The sequence below is a fragment of the Oncorhynchus kisutch genome, unplaced genomic scaffold (assembly GCF_002021735.2).
Source record: "Oncorhynchus kisutch isolate 150728-3 unplaced genomic scaffold, Okis_V2 scaffold1296, whole genome shotgun sequence".
Classification (NCBI taxonomy): domain Eukaryota; kingdom Metazoa; phylum Chordata; class Actinopteri; order Salmoniformes; family Salmonidae; genus Oncorhynchus; species Oncorhynchus kisutch.
In genome coordinates, this window is record NW_022263241.1 from 26,826 (window position 1) to 39,993 (window position 13,168).

Consider the following 13,168-nt stretch of genomic DNA (forward strand, 5'->3'; position numbering starts at 1 on the left):
TACGTAGTAAGGGTTAGGGTTTGTACCTTGACGAAGCAGAGGAAGGCTACGTAGTAAGGGTTAGGGTTTGTACCTTGACGAAGCAGAGGGGGAGGAAGGCTACGTAGTAAGGGTTAGGGTTTGTACCTTGACGAAGCAGAGGAAGGCTACGTAGTAAGGGTTAGGGTTTGTACCTTGATGAAGCAGAGGGGGAGGAAGGCTACGTAGTAAGGGTTAGGGTTTGTACCTTGACGAAGCAGAGGGGGAGGCAGGCTACGTAGTAAGGGTTAGGGTTTGTACCTTGAAGCAGAGGGGGAGGAAGGCTATGTAGTAAGGGTTAGGGTTTGTACCTTGACGAAGCAGAGGGGGAGGAAGGCTACGTAGTAAGGGTTAGGGTTTGTACCTTGAAGCAGAGGGGGAGGAAGGCTACGTAGTAAGGGTTAGGGTTTGTACCTTGAAGCAGAGGGGGAGGAAGGCTACGTAGTAAGGGTTAGGGTTTGTACCTTGAAGCAGAGGGGGAGGAAGGCTACGTAGTAAGGGTTAGGGTTTGTACCTTGAAGCAGAGTAAGGCTACGTAGTAAGGGTTAGGGTTTGTACCTTGACGAAGCAGAGGAAGGCTACGTAGTAAGGGTTAGGGTTTGTACCTTGAAGCAGAGGGGGAGGAAGGCTATGTAGTAAGGGTTATGGTTTGTACCTTGACGAAGCAGAGGGGGAGGAAGGCTACGTAGTAAGGGTTAGGGTTTGTACCTTGAAGCAGAGGGGGAGGAAGGCTATGTAGTAAGGGTTAGGGTTTGTACCTTGAAGCAGAGGGGGAGGAAGGCTATGTAGTAAGGGTTAGGGTTTGTACCTTGACGAAGCAGAGGGGGAGGAAGGCTACGTAGTAAGGGTTAGGGTTTGTACCTTGAAGCAGAGGAAGGCTACGTAGTAAGGGTTAGGGTTTGTACCTTGACGAAGCAGAGGGGGAGGAAGGCTACGTAGTAATGGTTAGGGTTTGTACCTTGACGAAGCAGAGGGGGAGGAAGGCTACGTAGTAAGGGTTAGGGTTTGTACCTTGATGAAGCAGAGGAAGGCTACGTAGTAAGGGTTAGGGTTTGTACCTTGACGAAGCAGAGGAAGGCTACGTAGTAAGGGTTAGGGTTTGTACCTTGACGAAGCAGAGGGGGAGGAAGGCTATGTAGTAAGGGTTAGGGTTTGTACCTTGATGAAGCAGAGGGGGAGGAAGGCTACGTAGTAAGGGTTAGGGTTTGTACCTTGACGAAGCGGAGGGGGAGGAGGGCTAGGTAGTAAGGGTTAGGGTTTGTACCTTGACGAAGCAGAGGAAGGCTACGTAGTAAGGGTTAGGGTTTGTACCTTGACGAAGCAGAGGAAGGCTACGTAGTAAGGGTTAGGGTTTGTACCTTGACGAAGCAGAGGGGGAGGAAGGCTACGTAGTAAGGGTTAGGGTTTGTACCTTGACGAAGCAGAGGAAGGCTACGTAGTAAGGGTTAGGGTTTGTACCTTGATGAAGCAGAGGGGGAGGAAGGCTACGTAGTAAGGGTTAGGGTTTGTACCTTGACGAAGCAGAGGGGGAGGCAGGCTACGTAGTAAGGGTTAGGGTTTGTACCTTGAAGCAGAGGGGGAGGAAGGCTATGTAGTAAGGGTTAGGGTTTGTACCTTGACGAAGCAGAGGGGGAGGAAGGCTACGTAGTAAGGGTTAGGGTTTGTACCTTGAAGCAGAGGGGGAGGAAGGCTACGTAGTAAGGGTTAGGGTTTGTACCTTGAAGCAGAGGGGGAGGAAGGCTACGTAGTAAGGGTTAGGGTTTGTACCTTGAAGCAGAGGGGGAGGAAGGCTACGTAGTAAGGGTTAGGGTTTGTACCTTGAAGCAGAGGAAGGCTACGTAGTAAGGGTTAGGGTTTGTACCTTGACGAAGCAGAGGGGGAGGAAGGCTACGTAGTAATGGTTAGGGTTTGTACCTTGACGAAGCAGAGGAAGGCTACGTAGTAAGGGTTAGGGTTTGTACCTTGACGAAGCAGAGGAAGGCTACGTAGTAAGGGTTAGGGTTTGTACCTTGACGAAGCAGAGGGGGAGGAAGTCTATGTAGTAAGGGTTAGGGTTTGTACCTTGACGAAGCAGAGGAAGGCTACGTAGTAAGGGTTAGGGTTTGTACCTTGACGAAGCAGAGGGGGAGGAAGGCTACGTAGTAAGGGTTAGGGTTTGTACCTTGAAGCAGAGGGGGAGGAAGGCTATGTAGTAAGGGTTAGGGTTTGTACCTTGATGAAGCAGAGGGGGAGGAAGGCTATGTAGTAAGGGTTAGGGTTTGTACCTTGACGAAGCAGAGGGGGAGGAAGGCTACGTAGTAAGGGTTAGGGTTTGTACCTTGACGAAGCAGAGGGGAGGAAGGCTACGTAGTAAGGGTTAGAGTTTGTACCTTGAAGCAGAGGGGGAGGAAGGCTATGTAGTAAGGGTTAGGGTTTGTACCTTGACGAAGCAGAGGAAGGCTACGTAGTAATGGTTAGGGTTTGTACCTTGACGAAGCAGAGGAGGAGGAAGGCTATGTAGTAAGGGTTAGGGTTTGTACCTTGACGAAGCAGAGGGGGAGGAAGGCTATGTAGTAAGGGTTAGGGTTTGTACCTTGACGAAGCAGAGGGGGGGGGGAGGCTATGTAGTAAGGGTTAGGGTTTGTACCTTGACGAAGCAGAGGAAGGCTACGTAGTAAGGGTTAGGGTTTGTACCTTGACGAAGCAGAGGAAGGCTACGTAGTAAGGGTTAGGGTTTGTACCTTGACGAAGCAGAGGGGGAGGAAGGCTACGTAGTAAGGGTTAGGGTTTGTACCTTGACGAAGCAGAGGGGGAGGAAGGCTATGTAGTAAGGGTTAGGGTTTGTACCTTGACGAAGCAGAGGGGGAGGAAGGCTATGTAGTAAGGGTTAGGGTTTGTACCTTGACGAAGCAGAGGAAGGCTACGTAGTAAGGGTTAGGGTTTGTACCTTGACGAAGCAGAGGGGGAGGAAGGCTATGTAGTAAGGGTTAGGGTTTGTACCTTGAAGCAGAGGGGGAGGAAGGCTATGTAGTAAGGGTTAGGGTATGTACCGTGACGAAGCAGAGGGGGAGGAAGGCTACGTAGTAAGGGTTAGGGTTTGTACCTTGACGAAGCAGAGGGGGAGGAAGGCTACGTAGTAAGCGCTGAAGAGGGAGTTGAAGAGGACTTCCTTGATGCGACGGTTGAAGTCGCTCCGGAGTTCCTCCACCTCGCTGCGGATGAGTTCTGGAGACGGGGGCTGGGGACAGGTGTGGTGGGGGATGTGGCCTGGAGTGGTAAACTGCTCTCTCAGGTTCTCCCTTAGTAACGCTAGGAAGTCCTTAGGCCTGGAGGGAAAAGAGAGAAGTAAGAATGATCTAGGATCCGTTTTTTCATAATGGAATAAGACTACAAGGACAGGGGAGACCAGGGCCTCGTATCCAAAAATATCTCAGAGTAGAAAATTGGTGGGAAGTGCTGAGAATAGACATTTTACTCCTACTCTTATGGGTAAAAATACAAATCTATGCATGAACCCTCTTATTAATAAATGTCACGACCTAGGCCCACAAAGCATCTCAGAAAAGGTCGTAGGGATCCTGCTAAAACCTGTTTTAAGACAAACCTCCCAGCTCAGAGTAAATTTTAGGATGACGTTAAGACACTACCCAGACAAACTCAGCCAGTAAAATCAAGTCATGAAAGTTGCTCTCAGATGGTTCTCATGACAGTTTGAGGTACCACAAAGGAAAGATAGTGATGACGATCATTAACCCAGTTGCAAATGATTTGATATATTAGGATCCCCATTTGCCAATGGTGACAGCTGGTCTTCCTGGGGTCCGACACATAACGATACATTTAAAAACATCAACATATCGTGTGTCTGCATCTATCAGTTCCACATACACGTCAGTACAGACACACACCAGTAGGTCACATGGGGGAGAGGCGTTGTGCCGTGAGGCGTTGTGCCGAGAGGCGTTGTGCCGAGAGGCGTTGTGCCGAGAGGCGTTGTGCCGTGAGGCGTTGTGCCGAGAGGCGTTGTGCCGTGAGGCGTTGTGCCGAGAGGCGTTGTGCCGTGAGGCGTTGTGCCGAGAGGCGTTGTGCCGTGAGGCGTTGTGCCGTGAGGCGTTGTGCCGTGAGGCGTTGTGCCGTGAGGCGTTGGGCATTGTGCCGTGAGGCGGTGTGCCGAGAGGCGTTGTGCCGAGAGGCGTTGTGCCGTGAGGCGGTGTGCCGAGAGGCGTTGTGCCGAGAGGCGTTGTGCCGAGAGGCGGTGTGCCGAGAGGCGGTGTGCCGAGAGGCGGTGTGCCGTGAGGCGTTGTGCCGTGAGGCGTTGTGCCGTGAGGCGTTGTGCCGTGAGGCGTTGTGCCGAGAGGCGTTGTGCCGTGAGGCGTTGTGCCGTGAGGCGTTGTGCCGTGAGGCGTTGTGCCGAGAGGCGTTGTGCCGTGAGGCGGTGTGCCGAGAGGCGTTGTGCCGAGAGGCGTTGTGCCGTGAGGCGTTGTGCCGAGAGGCGGTGTGCCGAGAGGCGTTGTGCCGTGAGGCGGTGTGCCGAGAGGCGTTGTGCCGAGAGGCGTTGTGCCGTGAGGCGGTGTGCCGAGAGGCGTTGTGCCGAGAGGCGGTGTGCCGTGAGGTGTTCCTTTATTTGCTTTTTGAAACCAGGTTTGCTGTTCACTTGCTCTATACGAGTGCAGCCCACTGCACTGAGGCTAGGAAACATTGTCGTCACCACAGATAAATCCACAATACTTGAGAATTTCAAAAAGCATTTTTCTCCGACTGGCCATGTTTTCCACCTGGATACCCCTACCCCGGTCAACAGCCCCCCCCCCCCCCCCCCCATTTCTCCATCACCCAAATACAGATGGCCGATGTTCTGAAAAAGCTGCAAAATCTGGACCCCGACAAATCAGCCGGGCGAGGCAATCTGGACCACTACAAATCAGCAGGACTAGACAATCTGGACCCCGACAAATCAGCCGGGCTAGACAATCTGGACCACTACAAATCAGCAGGACTAGACAATCTGGACCCCGACAAATCAGCCGGGCTAGACAATCTGGACCACTACAAATCAGCAGGACTAGACAATCTGGACCACTATAAATCAGCCGGGCTAGACAATCTGGACCACTACAAATCAGCAGGACTAGACAATCTGGACCCCGACAAATCAGCCGGGCTAGACAATCTGGACCACTACAAATCAGCAGGACTAGACAATCTGGACCACTACAAATCAGCAGGACTAGACAATCTGGACCACTACAAATCAGCCGGGCTAGACAATCTGGACCACTACAAATCAGCAGGACTAGACAATCTGGACCACTACAAATCAGCAGGACTAGACAATCTGGACCACTACAAATCAGCAGGACTAGACAATCTGGACCACTACAAATCAGCAGGACTAGACAATCTGGACCACTACAAATCAGCAGGACTAGACAATCTGGACCACTACAAATCAGCCGGGCTAGACAATCTGGACCACTACAAATCAGCCGGGCTAGACAATCTGGACCACTACAAATCAGCAGGACTAGACAATCTGGACCACTACAAATCAGCAGGACTAGACAATCTGGACCACTACAAATCAGCAGGACTAGACAATCTGGACCACTACAAATCAGCAGGACTAGACAATCTGGACCACTACAAATCAGCAGGACTAGACAATCTGGACCACTATAAATCAGCCGGGCTAGACAATCTGGACCCCTACAAATCAGCAGGACTAGACAATCTGGACCACTATAAATCAGCCGGGCTAGACAATCTGGACCACTACAAATCAGCAGGACTAGACAATCTGGACCACTATAAATCAGCAGGACTAGACAATCTGGACCACTATAAATCAGCAGGACTAGACAATCTGGACCACTACAAATCAGCCGGGCTCGACAATCTGGACCACTACAAATCAGCAGGACTAGACAATCTGGACCCCTACAAATCAGCAGGACTAGACAATCTGGACCACTACAAATCAGCCGGGCTAGACAATCTGGACCACTACAAATCAGCAGGACTAGACAATCTGGACCACTACAAATCAGCAGGACTAGACAATCTGGACTCTCTCTTTCTAAAATTATCTGCCGCTATTGTTGCAACCCCTACTACCAGCCTGTTCAACATCTCGTTTGTATCGTCTGAGATCCCCAAAGATTGGAAAGCTGCCGCGGTCATCCCCCTCTTCAAAGGGGGGGACACTCTAGACCCAAACTGCTACAGACCTATATCTATCCTACCCTGCCTTTCTAAGGTCTTCAAAAGCCAAGTTAACAAACAGATCACCGACCATTTCGAATCCCACCGTACCTTCTCCGCTATGCAATCTGGTTTCAGAGCTGGTCATGGGTGCACCTCAGCCACGCTCAAGGTCCTAAACGATATCATAACCGCCATCGATAAGAGACTATACTGTGCAGCTGAATTCATTGACCTGGCCAAGGATTTCGACTCGGTCAATCACCACATTCTTATCGGCAGACTCAACAGCCTTAGTTTCTCAAATGACTGCCTCACCTGGTTCACCAACTACTTCTCAGACAGAGTTCAGTGTGTCAAATCAGAGGGCCTGTTGTCCAGACCTCTGGCAGTCTATGGGGGTGCCACAGGGTTCAATTCTCGAGCTGACTCTTTTCTCTGTATACATCAATGATTTTCGCTCTTGCTGCTGATGATTCTCCGATCCACCTCTATGCAGACGACACCATTCTGTATACCTCTGGCCCTTCTTTGGACACTGTGTTAACTAACCTCAGGATGAGCTTCAAAGCTATACAACTCTCTTCCGTGGCCTCTTAAATGCAAGTAAAACTAAATGTATGCTCTTCAACCGATCGCCCGTCCAGCATCACTACTCTGGATGGTTCTGACTTAGAATATGTGGACAACTACAAAAACCTAGGTGTCTGGTTAGATTGTAAACTCTCCTTCCAAACTCACATTAAGCATCTCCAATCCAAAATTAAATCTAGAATCGGCTTCCTATTGTGCAACAAAGCCTCCTTCGCTCGTGCTGTTAAAACATACCCTCGTAAAACTGACTATCCTACCGATCCTCGACTTCGGCGATGTCATTTACAAAATAGCCTCCAACACTCTACTCAGCAAATTGGATGCAGTCTATCACAGTGCCATCCGTTTTGTCACCAAAGCCCCATATACCACCCACCACTGTGACCTGTATGCTCTCGGCTGGCCCTCGCTTCATATTCGTCGCCAAACCCACTGGCTCCAGGTCATCTATAAGTCTTTGCTAGGTAAAGCCCCGCCTGATCTCAGCTCGCTGGTCACCATAGCAGCACACACCCGTAGCACACGCTCCAGCAGGTATATCTCACTGGTCACCCCCAAAGCCAATTACTCCTTTGGCCATCTTTCCTTCCAGTTCTCGAATTGCAAAAAAAATCACTGAATCTGGAGACTCATATTTCCCTCTCAAACTTTAAGCACCAGCTGTCAGAGCAGCTCACAGGTCACTGCACCTGTACATAGCCCATCTGTAAATTGCCCATCCAACTACCTCATCCCCATACTGTTTCTTTTCCTTCTCCTTTGCACCCCAGTATCCCTACTTGCACATTCATCTTCTGCACATCTGTCACTCCAGTGTTTAATTGCTAATTTGTCATTTACTTCGCCACCATGGCCTATTTATTGCCTTACCTCCCTTATCTTACCTCATTTGCACACACTGTATATAGACTTTTCTATTGTGTTATTGACTGCATGTTTATTTATTCCATGTGTAACTCTGTTGTTGTTTGTGTCGCACTGATTTGCTTTATCTTGGCCATGTCGCAGTTGCAAATGAGAACTTGTTCTCAACTGGCCTACCTGGTTCAATTAAAAAAATGTTTTAAAAAATTGATGGGAGTTCCATACACTCATGGCTCTGTATAATACTGTACGTTTCCTTGAATATGTTCTGGACCTGGAGACTGTGAAAAGACCCCTGGTGGCATGTCTGGTGGGGTAAGAGCGTGTCACACGGCGTATCCCATTTAACAAACCAAACATTCAATACCGTTATAGAAGGTAAAGTAAAAACCCAAACCGGTCCGTGCATCAATACTGGTATATAGTCAAATACGGTATACCGCCTAGCCCTAGCAGTCAGTCTTTCCTCAGCTCTTAGCCAAGAGAGACTGGCATGCATAGTTTTAATATTATCCCTCTGATTACAATGAAGAGCAAGACGTTCTGCTCTGTTCTGGGCCAGCTGCAGGTTAACTAGGTTTTTCTTTGTAGCACTTGACCACATGACTGGACAACAATCGAGATAAGATCAAACTAGAACCTGCAGAACTTGCTTTGTGGAGTGTGGTGTCAAAAAAGCAGAGCATCTCTTTATTACGGCTAGACCTCTCTCCATCTTTACAACCATTGAATCTATATGTTTTGACCATGACAGTTTACAATCTAAGGTAACACCAAGTCATTTAGTCTCAACTTGTTCAACAGTCACACCATTCATTAACAGATTCAGCTGAGGTCTAGAACGTAGGGAATGATTTATACCAAATACAATGCTCTTAGTTTTAGAGATGTTCAGGACCAGTTTATTACTGGCCACCCATTCCAAAACAGACTGCAACTCTTTGTTAAGGGTTTCAGTGACTTCATTAGCTATGGTTTCTGATGTGTATACGATTGAATCATCAGCATACATAGACACACATGCTTTGTTTAATGCCAGTGGCAGGTCATTGGTAGAAATAGAAAAGAGTAGAGGGCCTAGAGAGCTGCCCTGTGGTACACCACAATTTACATGTTTGACATTAGAGAAGCTTCCTTTAAAGAAAACCCTTTGAGCTCTATTAGATAGATGGCTCTGAATCCACGATATGACAGAGGTTGAAAAGCCACAACACACAAGTTCTCAACAAAAGCTTATGGTCAATAATATCAAAGGCTGCACTAAAATCTAACAGTACAGCTCCCACAAACTTCTTAATATCAATTTCTTTCAACCAGTCAGTCATTTGTGTCAGTGCAGTACATATTGAGTGCCCTTCTCTATAAGCATGCTGGAAGTCTGTTGTTAATTTGTTTACAGAGAAACAGCATTGTATTTGGCCAAAAACAATTCCCCCAACAGTTTGCTAAGAGCTGGCAGGCAGCTGATTGGTCTGCTGTTAGAACCAGTAAAAGCCGCTTTACCACTCTTGGGTAGTGGAATGACTTTGGCTTCCCTCCAGGCCTGAAAACAAAGACTTTCCTCGGGGCCACTCCTATGTAGCTTTCCATCTAAGTTGTCAATGCCAGGAGGTTTGTCATTATTGATCAATAACAATTATTCCACCTCTCCCGGACAAACATCACAAAAATATAACTTAGATAAACATTGTTTCATTATTAGTTTTTTTATGTATGAGTACGATGGATCACTGTTCGTTGTTGGCATTTCCTCCCTAAGTTTGCCATTAAGTAATCATTAAAATAATTGGCAACATCCCCAATGATGGAGAATAATCCCTCGCTGTGAACCCAATAGCATGTGTCAGACAGCCACAGTGGATGGAGAATAATCCCTCGCTGTGAACCCAATAGCATGTGTCAGACAACCACAGTGGCTGGAGAATAATCCCTCGCTGTGAAACCAATAGCATGTGTCAGACAACCACAGTGGCTGGAGAATAATCCCTCGCTGTGAACCCAATAGCATGTGTCAGACAACCACAGTGGCTGGAGAATAATCCCTCGCTGTGAAACCAATAGCATGTGTCAGACAACCACAGTGGCTGGAGAATAATCCCTCGCTGTGAACCCAATAGCATGTGTCAGACAACCACAGTGGATGGAGAATAATTCCTCGCTGTGAACCCAATAGCATGTGTCAGACAACCACAGTGGATGGAGAATAATCCCTGGCTGTGAACCCAATAGCATGTGTCAGACAGCCACAGTGGATGGAGAATAATCCCTGGCTGTGAACCCAATAGCATGTGTCAGACAACCACAGTGGATGGAGAATAATCCCTGGCTGTGAACCCAATAGCATGTGTCAGACAACCACAGTGGATGGAGAATAATCCCTCGCTGTGAACCCAATAGCATCAGTCAGACAACCACAGTGGATGGAGAATAATCCCTGGCTGTGAACCCAATAGCATGTGTCAGACAGCCACAGTGGATGGAGAATAATCCCTCGCTGTGAACCCAATAGCATGTGTCAGACAACCACAGTGGATGGAGAATAATCCCTGGCTGTGAACCCAATAGCATCAGTCAGACAACCACAGTGGATGGAGAATAATCCCTGGCTGTGAACCCAATAGCATGTGTCAGACAACCACAGTGGATGGAGAATAATCCCTCGCTGTGAACCCAATAGCATGTGTCAGACAACCACAGTGGATGGAGAATAATCCCTGGCTGTGAACCCAATAGCATGTGTCAGACAACCACAGTGGATGGAGAATAATCCCTCGCTGTGAACCCAATAGCATGTGTCAGACAACCACAGTGGATGGAGAATAATCCCTCGCTGTGAACCCAATAGCATGTGTCAGACAACCACAGTGGATGGAGAATAATCCCTCGCTGTGAACCCAATAGCATGTGTCAGACAACCACAGTGGATGGAGAATAATCCCTCGCTGTGAACCCAATAGCATGTGTCAGACAGCCACAGTGGATGGAGAATAATTCCTCGCTGTGAACCCAATAGCATGTGTCAGACAACCACAGTGGATGGAGAATAATCCCTCGCTGTGAACCCAATAGCATGTGTCAGACAGCCACAGTGGATGGAGAATAATCCTTCGCTGTGAACCCAATAGCATGTGTCAGACAACCACAGTGGATGGAGAATAATCCCTGGCTGTGAACCCAATAGCATGTGTCAGACAACCACAGTGATTGGAGAATAATCCCTGGCTGTGAACCCAATAGCATGTGTCAGACAACCACAGTGGATGGAGAATAATCCCTGACTGTGAACCCAATAGCATGTGTCAGACAACCACAGTGGATGGAGAATAATCCCTGGCTGTGAACCCAATAGCATGTGTCAGACAACCACAGTGGATGGAGAATAATCCCTCGCTGTGAACCCAATAGCATGTGTCAGACAACCACAGTGGATGGAGAATAATCCCTCGCTGTGAACCCAATAGCATGTGTCAGACAACCACAGTGGATGGAGAATAATCCCTCGCTGTGAACCCAATAGCATGTGTCAGACAACCACAGTGGATGGAGAATAATCCCTCGCTGTGAACCCAATAGCATGTGTCAGACAACCACAGTGGATGGAGAATAATCCCTCGCTGTGAACCCAATAGCATTTTTATTTCACCTTTATTTAACCAGGTAGGCTAGTTGAGAACAAGTTCTCATTTGCAACTGCGACCTGGCCAAGATAAAGCATAGCAGTGTGAGCATACAACAAAGAGTTACACATGGAGTAAACAATTAACAAGTCAATAACACAGTAGAAAACGAAGGGGGGGTCTATATACAATGTGTGCAAAAGGCATGAGGAGGTAGGCAAATAATTACAATTTTGCAGATTAACACTGGAGTGATAAAAGATCAGATGGTCATGTACAGGTAGAGATATTGGTGTGCAGAAGAGCAGAAAAGTAAATAAATAAAAACAGTACGGGGATGAGGTAGGTGAAAAGGGTGGGCTATTTACCAATAGACTATGTACAGCTGCAGCGATCGGTTAGCTGCTCAGATAGCTGATGTTTGAAGTTGGTGAGGGAGATGAAAGTCTCCAACTTCAGCGATTTTTGCAATTCGTTCCAGTCACAGGCAGCAGAGTACTGGAACGAAAGGCGGCCAAATGAGGTGTTGGCTTTAGGGATGATCAGTGAGATACACCTGCTGGAGCGCGTGCTACGGATGGGTGTTGCCATCGTGACCAGTGAGCTGAGATAAGGCGGAGCTTTACCTAGCATAGACTTGTAGATGACCTGGAGCCAGTGGGTCTGGCGACGAATATGTAGCGAGGGCCAGCCGACTAGAGCATACAAGTCGCAGTGGTGGGTAGTATAAGGTGCTTTAGTGACAAAACGGATGGCACTGTGATATGTGCATGTGTCAGACAACCACAGTGGATGGAGAAGAATCCCTCGCTGTGAACCCAATAGCATGTGTCAGACAGCCACAGTGGATGGAGAAGAATCCCTCGCTGTGAACCCAATAGCATGTGTCAGACAACCACAGTGGATGGAGAATAATCCCTCGCTGTGAACCCAATAGCATGTGTCAGACAACCACAGTGGATGGAGAATAATCCCTGGCTGTGAACCCAATAGCATGTGTCAGACAACCACAGTGGATGGAGAATAATCCCTGGCTGTGAACCCAATAGCATGTGTCAGACAACCACAGTGGATGGAGAATAATCCCTGGCTGTGAACCCAATAGCATGTGTCAGACAACCACAGTGGATGGAGAATAATCCCTCGCTGTGAACCCAATAGCATGTGTCAGACAACCACAGTGGATGGAGAATAATCCCTCACTGTGAACCCAATAGCATGTGTCAGACAACCACAGTGGATGGAGAATAATCCCTCGCTGTGAACCCAATAGCATGTGTCAGACAACCACAGTGGATGGAGAATAATCCCTGGCTGTGAACCCAATAGCATGTGTCAGACAACCACAGTGGATGGAGAATAATCCCTGGCTGTGAACCCAATAGCATGTGTCAGACAACCACAGTGGATGGAGAATAATCCCTCGCTGTGAACCCAATAGCATGTGTCAGACAACCACAGTGGATGGAGAATAATCCCTGGCTGTGAACCCAATAGCATGTGTCAGACAACCACAGTGGATGGAGAATAATCCCTCGCTGTGAACCCAATAGCATGTGTCAGACAACCACAGTGGATGGAGAATAATCCCTGGCTGTGAACCCAATAGCATGTGTTAGACAACCACAGTGGATGGAGAATAATCCCTGGCTGTGAACCCAATAGCATGTGTCAGACAACCACAGTGGATGGAGAATAATCCCTGGCTGTGAACCCAATAGCATGTGTCAGACAGCCACAGTGGATGGAGAATAATCCCTCGCTGTGAACCCAATAGCATGTGTCAGACAACCACAGTGGATGGAGAATAATCCCTCGCTGTGAACCCAATAGCATCAGTCAGACAACCACAGTGGATGGAGAATAATCCCTCGCTGTGAACCCAATAGCATGTG

General features: G+C 48.2%; 1 protein-coding gene across 1 annotated transcript in view; it reads right to left on the reverse strand.

Moving 5' to 3' along the window:
• The window catches only part of LOC109878052 (transmembrane protein 39A-like), a 37,148-nt gene that overhangs the window by 5,707 nt on the left and 18,273 nt on the right, over positions 1-13,168 (reverse strand). Inside the window, exon 7 of the mRNA XM_031818209.1 lies at positions 3,101-3,323. Within this exon, the coding sequence (XP_031674069.1) occupies positions 3,101-3,323 (223 nt within the window). The remainder of the gene's footprint in view (positions 1-3,100; positions 3,324-13,168) is intronic.